Source organism: Ailuropoda melanoleuca, chromosome 7, assembly GCF_002007445.2.
Source record: "Ailuropoda melanoleuca isolate Jingjing chromosome 7, ASM200744v2, whole genome shotgun sequence".
In the NCBI taxonomy this organism is placed as follows: domain Eukaryota; kingdom Metazoa; phylum Chordata; class Mammalia; order Carnivora; family Ursidae; genus Ailuropoda; species Ailuropoda melanoleuca.
The window spans coordinates 13046154-13054220 of NC_048224.1; the positions used below are offsets into that span (position 1 = coordinate 13046154).

Consider the following 8067-nt stretch of genomic DNA (forward strand, 5'->3'; position numbering starts at 1 on the left):
CCCCCCCCCCCGCAGGGCAGCCCTTTAATGAATGGCCTCTCCAGCTGCTCCTTCACCATACTTACCAGACTTTACAGCTCTTGCATGTGCTGGAATTACAAGTCGTTAAAAAGCCACTTTGAAAACACAATAAAGACCTTCTTCTCTGACTGCCACAACCTTCCATCACATAAAAACCTAAGGCCAATGCTTCAACAGCAGGACGTTTACTGCCAGCTCCAGACAGTTTAAGCAGGGCAAGGAACAGGGTGGGGTGGGAGGAAATGAGGCACAACAAAAGAAGGGAAGTTTCTTTTTCCTTCTTTTTTTCTTCTCAAAAGAAACTTGGGCTAAGGTGGTTTGCAGTCTTTATCCTCTAGCTGAACCACCGCCCACCCTTAGTAAAATGCTACCATCTGATGAGATGCCATCTTTTTCCCTCAAGAAGATTTTATCCCAGAAAATACTGGTAAACCAAAGTATCCAAACATAGGATTACAATCTCCTTCCTCACACTGCAGGCTGAAGTATGCAACATTTTACCAAATGCAATCTGCCCATTTTTGAGGAAAGACAATTAAAACTTTTAACGACTGTGCTTTTAAATTACAATTAAATCTCTACAAACATGGCAAAAAGCAAAGGCAATGATAAGGAAATTACTACCATAACCAAATCTGATTATAAATAGTTATTCCAATTTTAGTTTACTCTTTTCCCCTCCTTCTCTGCTATGAATACCAAACTTCTTCATATCACAAAACAAAATCAACTCCACAGACTTCTCTTCGGAAGCTGAATTATATGAAAAACAAAGCCTAGGAAATTACAGGAAGTGCAATAGATATTTGGGTTCTTTTAAATTGTCAATTAAAGTCTAAACAAGTTAACACAAACTCCAATTATAAACTTTTAGTTTACACTGATAAGATCCTCACCCTTCCAGCTGCACTAGTAAGGTCACTTTCCATAAATGACCATTATGACCACGAAATGATAATTTCCTAAACCAAGGACAGTTTTACTCTAATGGGAATTACCTAGGTCCTTGGAGGTAAAATATTCTTCATGCTAACATTTACGTACATAGCAAAAACATGCTCTTATCATGATTTCTGTATTTGCTAAATGCTCACCCACTGTAAACCAGTCCTTCTGCCTCCTTATCCACCTGCCTTGTAACTCTTGAATTCTACAGGGGAAAAAAAAAATTACTGATGGACTTTCATGTGATAATATTAAATTTCTTTAGAAAAGAAAAAACACTTTTTTCTTTTCAAACAGGGATTGCAAAATGTATTTAAAAATGACTCCGTGTAACATTAACAATAACCCAAAGGTAAGTCATTTCTTCAGCTGTCTTCCTTTAATAGGAACAGCAATAAAAAACCAGCCAAGTTGCCCCCCTGACGCAATGTGAACTGTGTTCTTGTCCTTTATCTATTTGAATTTAAAAACTAAAAGACCCTGGGAAACTTTGGCTTAACTTTTGACTTAAAAGTTAGACTCTTCATCCTCTATTTTTCCAGTTACCATGCAACAAATGCATATCAATATCAAGGCCATATATCTCAAGACAAAATTCAGAGCAATAGGAAAAAGACACCAAGTACTTTTTCCCTCTTAAAAACATATAACCCACACCCTTGAAAAAGGACATGAGAATTCTACAGTATTTTTGAAGAGGAATAAATCTCTTCCAAAGCTATAGGTTATCAAGATTTCCAGAAGCCACATCATACATAATCATAGTTAACTAATATTTTTTAGTTAATGTGCTACATACTTTCCCCAGACTCACCATTTTCACAATTCTACATAGTAAACACTATTATGATCTTCATCGTACACAAGAATTGACTAAGAAATACAGAGGGTTAAAAACATTTGCCCAAGGTCACCCTAAGAGCTGGGCTTCAAAACATAGCCTGTCTAAAACCACAGTACAAACTCCTTTAATTACTCGATTACTTGACTACCTACCTTCCTGCCTAAGCACTTAACAATCCCTCAAAAAACGTAAGGCATGGATGTACTTCTACTTTTCTACGCAAAGTATATAAAATATTAACCAAAAAGAGCCATATGAATCAGCGATCTGAGCTTCCTAATCCATCTAAATAATGCTGATTTTATTTTTATGTAAAACCTGAATCTACCTTAATTATGGAAAAGCTTCTTTAAAAAGTTCCTCCTTTTAATTATAACTAACGTGTACTGAGGTAAGATGTGTACTTCACAGGCTTACCAGGTAAATAATCTTTTCTCCCTAGCCCTTCATCATTTTTTACACTCTTTCAATTTCTTTTTGTCTCTTTCTTCTGTTTCAAAGTCCATGATTTCTGCCCGTTGTGTCTAAAATTACCCCACTACCCCATCTGCCATAAATGAACACAAGTCTGGCTCATATTCAAATAACAAAGCTGGAAAGGACGTTAGAGAGATCAGGTCATCTTATCACACTAACTCAGATGCAGACACACTCACCACCAGGACACTGTGAACAGTGCCCCCTGAAGTTGGGCCGGTCCCAAAGCTATCAAATCTGTTACTGGCCAAGGGTGGATTTGGGCTCCTTGCTGGTCTCCATTACAACGGCCTCCCGTTCCTTCTGTCTTGCCCACAGGAGGGACACCAAGTAGGAAGAAGACCAAACAAAGGTGATTTCTACTATTGGATAAAGGGAATTTCAGCCCCCTTTTATCTCCTTTGCTCACAGAAAGGTCATTTGGGCCCTGGCTTATCTGGAACCACTTTGTCAATTCTCTTTGTCTCCACCACCTACATGCAGAGAATTAAACCAACAACAGCAACCATAAAAGCACTACTACCAGAAAGCTGATAAAGTACATTTGTTGGCTTTTATACCCAAATAATGCCCAAAAGTCTTTAGAGGCTTTCTCTGTAATGATGTGCAGAACCCATTATAAAAACTCCTATAACAATAACCAGATATGTGGCTCTGATGTGTCATGAATTGTTTCTGAAAACTTGCTACCTATTGTAAGGAATTACAATTCTAACTCTTCGCTCTAAAAGATTTTTTAAGATACTGCTTTGAATAAATATATTAAGTTGAACATGAAGTTTATGAAAAGCCATATCTTATAAATCATACATAACAGGGAGGTAACAAGAGAGAAAAACAAGAACACAGAGTTATCTGAAGAGAATGATTTGTGATAATTTCATGTAGAAAGAGCTTGGCTTTACAAATGTCATTTGATCTTCTCAGAAATCAGCAAACATTCAAGAAAGATGCCTTTCAGAATTTGACCATGACCTACTATAAGGAATACACACATCTTATGACATAAAATTTTTACAAACCATTACTTACCCTTACTAATTACAGTGTATTCTGATTTTTTTTTTAATACTGCTGATGACATGCTAAATTGGTTTCATGGCTCACCAGTGAATCACAAGCCACAATTTGAAAACCTCTGCTCTTACAAGAATCACAACATGTCAGAATATGGAAAGACAAATTTGCTAAACCTAACAATCTTGATAGACTAATCACACCCCAAGAGGCTCAATGAACATTTTAGGGTGATTTGAAATAAAACTCAAACATACAAAAAAATTTCCAAATAACATCTGCATTAAGAACAAATTTTATGAGGGGCCTAAGGAAAAAGCACAGGAGAAAAAATAAATGCTTGAGATATTGGAAAAAACCTATTAGTTCTCATCTCCATTTGATAAATTATCACTATAAAACACTTACCAAACACTGGGACAAATTACCCCAATATCTTGTATTTTATATGCTACTCTACTCCCTATGTGATATTTCCTATTAAAATTTCAAGCTCAGGGACACCTGAGTGGTACAGGCAGTTAGGCGACCAACTCTTCATTTCAGCTAAGTTCGTGATCTCAAGATTGTGGGATTGAGAACCACGTTAGGCTTCACACTGAGCATGGAGTCTGCTTCAGATTCTCACTCCCTCCCCCACCTCACGCGCGCGCGTGCGCGCGCTCTCTCTCTCTCTCTCTCGCTAAAATAGATAAAGTCTTAAAAAAAATTTCAAGATTAGCTGTAGAGAGTAGTGGGGAAGGAAGTAGTCTCTTGACAAATGGGGATCAGTACTAACACCATGTCCTAACCCTGGCTGCCCTTCTACCCAGTGCAAATATGGAAGAGAGAATCTGCTACTAAGTCCCCCCACCTCTGCCAGCATTTGAATCAGGAACATGTGTATGGTGAACCCCGGTGAAAGAAAGAGAAATATCTCAAATTGCCAGCAAGTTTTAGCCAGACATCTTCCTCGATCATCGTTTAGAAATACTGACAAGCCAAAGTAAGGTGATTATTTGGACTGATTGTGATAAATAAGTAACTAAAGAAGGCAAAAATTTATAACAAAGTGAACATGATTTCACAGTAAATAATGTTCATTCTCCAGAAATGGAATGGAATACCTTTCAAATTACCAATAGTTCTGTCACTAGAAGCATTAAAATTTCCTACACTGGTGCAAAATTAGAATAGATTACATGAAAATCACTTCCAACTCTGCAAAATCTGTAATTATTAGTTTAAATCTCAACATCAGATAACATTTACAAGGGATGTTAGACGGTCAGATGGTCTTTTAGGTCTACCCATCAGCAAAAACATAATGAAGATCACATTCTCCAACCCCTCCCAAATCAATGGCTAGCCAATGAAAACAAAATTAAATGTTTCATTTTCAAAATACCACCACCTGATTTCACAACCACATATATAAGTCAAAATCTACCAAGTTAGTCATTTTAAATATATATGGTATACTGCGACATCAATTAAAATAAAACTGTTTGAAAAAACACTATTACCAGCTTTCCATCTTTGTAAACAAATTACTTCAATGCACCGACCAAAAAGAACAACATTAGAACCACGCCCCAATATTTTCTAACTTTCTCTTTTAAATTTATTTTCTCATATATTCAAGTTTTATTGCATTCTTCTCACTTTCCTAAATCAGCAATCACCGAGAAGCATAGTAACTAAGCTCTAATGAGCATCTCAATTTTTCTGCTGTTATTCAAATGGTCCGTTATTATACTATGGAATGTATCTTTAACAATTTAAATCACTGCCCAAATGTGTGCAGATTCTTTAATGATTTCATTTCCTTCTTTCCATTAGTTTAGGAAATTCATCTCTAGGCACTTCCATGCTACCATTTTATGGCTCGGCTGCCATTTTCTTCCCTCGCTCTTTATCCTGCAGCCACGTGACACAGACCCTGAAGACTAACAAGGGAAGGGAGGGAAACCAACAAGGCTACTCACGTCAGATTTGGAGGACATGTTCTCCTCCACGTCAGAATCGTTGGGATCCACGATATCATCAAATGGCGGTAAAGTTGATTTCTTCTTCTCGGAGGTCTCACTTTCAATTTTGACCTTTCCCATCTTGACGTGAGATTTATCTTTTATCTGTTTTTTGTCAGCAGAACAAGTGAGTATCAGCGGTGGCGCGCTAGAAAAACTTTTAAATAAAGCCTCTGAGCTACTCTTTTTCCTTTTTTTGGCTGAGAGTTCTTCGGAATCTGAAACGGGGGGCCTTTTACTTGGAGCCTTCTTGTCTTGCTGTCCACTGGTGATGGTGAGTAAGTTACTGTCTGGTTTTGGCTCTTTTGACATGGGTTTCGGTTCCTTGAAGGCCATCTTAGGAACGATTTTTTCTTCTTTCAGTGGTTTATTTTCTTTGGGTTTCTTAGAGGATTCTTTGGAAGATTTGTTGTGATCCCTGGAAGGTTCTTTGAAGGCACTTTTATGTTCTCTGGAGTCTTTAGAAGGTTTTTCCTTGTGCTCCTTCATTAATTTGTGAGGCTTTGAAAAACTGGTGCTGCTGCTGCTGCTGCTGCTGCTACTGCTGCTGCTGCTGCTGCTGCAACTGCTGCTGCTGCTGCTACTGCTGCTGCTGCTGCTGCAGCTGCTGCTGCTGCTGCTGCTGGTGTGGATGCTCCTGTTAGGGTCCTGCAGAAACGGGACAAGAAGATGAGGCTCAGAGCTGCGGAGTGGCCGCGGGGTGCAAGCCAGCTTCCTGGCACAGGCCACCTACCCGAGAAGGATCTCTCTTTGATTGCTCTCAGATTCACTGCAAGAGGCACCCAGAGCCTTGGTCTAACAGGTGGGGACGGGGTGTGCGAGGAGCACCGTGAGTGAGGGCCACGATGGCCCAGGAATTCAGGGAGGCCAGCTGTTTGCCTCATCATGACCAGTGTGGCGCCCTAACCATCTCAGTTCAACACATGCTCATGAGCGCCTGTTCGAGGAGATACGCAGAAGGACAACACATGGCCCTTACTCTTAATCACTAGGAAGTAGCTAGGAGTCATGCTGGTTCCAAAAGCCACCAATAACGTGCTAGGACAACAAAAACACGGGGGTAATTAATTGTGTTGGGGGCATGGGACAAGAAGAATGCAGAAATTTATGAAGCATTCAAACCTGAACTAGGTACTCAAGGATAAACAGGTAATTACTAGGAAGAGAAGAATGAGAAAGTACTTGGAGACTAGCATAAACCACAACTATGAGGGATCAAAGCTCAGATTATACGTGGGGAGCAGCATTCAGCCACAGCAAAGATTGAGAAGGAGGCAGAAAAACAGCAAAGGGTCACAGAGTGAGGCTGGATAATCTTAATTTTAAATGGCTTTTTAATATAAAGAATCACAAGACTCAAGAAAGAAAATTCTCAATTTGAAATAAAAAGCATTATGTTTTGCTATCCAAATTTCAACAGTTAAGGAGTATGTCTCCTATCCACTAGCAAAGAAAAAAAATTTAACAGAACAAAGATTTTACCTAATAGTCATTAAATGGATGGAAAAGTCTTTAATAATTACTGGTGGGCAATGATGAGGAAAGAGTTCATCACTGCCTATTCCATTCTAAATGTGTTACCCATTTTTTCACTCATGTAAGTACCTCAGAATATATAACCTACATAGAACCTATTTAGGAACAAAATTTAAATCCATACTTAACATATTTGTGAACCTCTACCATTAACAATAAGAATAAGAAACAGAAGTAGGTCCTTGACATGCAAAAATTCACACCAATAATATAAAAGAAAAGCTCATCTCGCTTAGTTCCACCTCCTAATGGAACCAATGACAAATAAATGTCCAAATTCTCAACCAGAATTTACATCTCAGTGGTTTGATTATGCTGTACCTCTAACTCACCCACTTAAAATCAGTTACGTGTAAGCCAATCTTGTATCCCTTCAATATCTAGCATGATACAGAAAAGATACTGGGCAGGGACTATGCTTTTCACTACAATGAACAATACTTTTAGGGTCTATGCCAAAAAAAAAAAAAGCATCTGTATGAATAAACATCAGAAAGTAATACTCAATGTAAAGGAAACAATCAACAAAACTAAAAGGCAACCTACAGAATGGGAGAAGATATTTGCAAATGACATCTGATAAAGGATTAGTATACAAAATATATAAAGAACTTATAAAACTCAACACCCGAAAACCAAATAATACAGTTAAAAAAATCAGCAGAAGACATGAGTTCACAAGACATACAAATGGTCAACAGACACATGAAAGGATGCTCAAAATGACTCATCATCAAGGAAATACTAATCAAAACTACAATGAGGTATCACCTCACACCTGTGAGAATGACTAAAATTAACAACACAGAAACCAACAAGTATTGACGAGAATGCCAAGAAAGGGGAACCCTCTTATACTGTTGGTGGGGATGCAAACTGATGCTGCCACTGTGGAAAACAGTATGGAGATTCCTCAAAAAGTTAAAAATAGAACTACTCTATGATCCAGCAATTGAATTATTAGGTATTTCTCCAAAGGATAGAAAAATACTAATTTGAAGGTATACATGCACCTTGATGTTTACAGCGGCATTACTGACAATAGTCAAATTATGTAAAGAGCCCCAATGTCCATCGACAGATGAATGGATAAAGAAGCTGTGATATATGTGTATACACACACACACACACACACATATATATGTATATATATTTATACATATATGTGTGTGTATATACATACATACATATATATATATATATATATATATATATATA

The 8067-nt window shown here is 37.9% G+C and overlaps 1 protein-coding gene across 3 annotated transcripts in view; it reads right to left on the reverse strand.

The window, feature by feature from the left end:
• Window positions 1-8067, reverse strand: part of MLLT3 (MLLT3 super elongation complex subunit) — a 271751-nt gene that overhangs the window by 70412 nt on the left and 193272 nt on the right. For all 3 annotated transcript variants that reach the window (XM_034663972.1, XM_034663970.1, XM_034663971.1), the window contains exon 5: window positions 5272-5961. In XM_034663972.1, the coding sequence (XP_034519863.1) occupies window positions 5272-5961 (690 nt within the window). The remainder of the gene's footprint in view (window positions 1-5271; window positions 5962-8067) is intronic.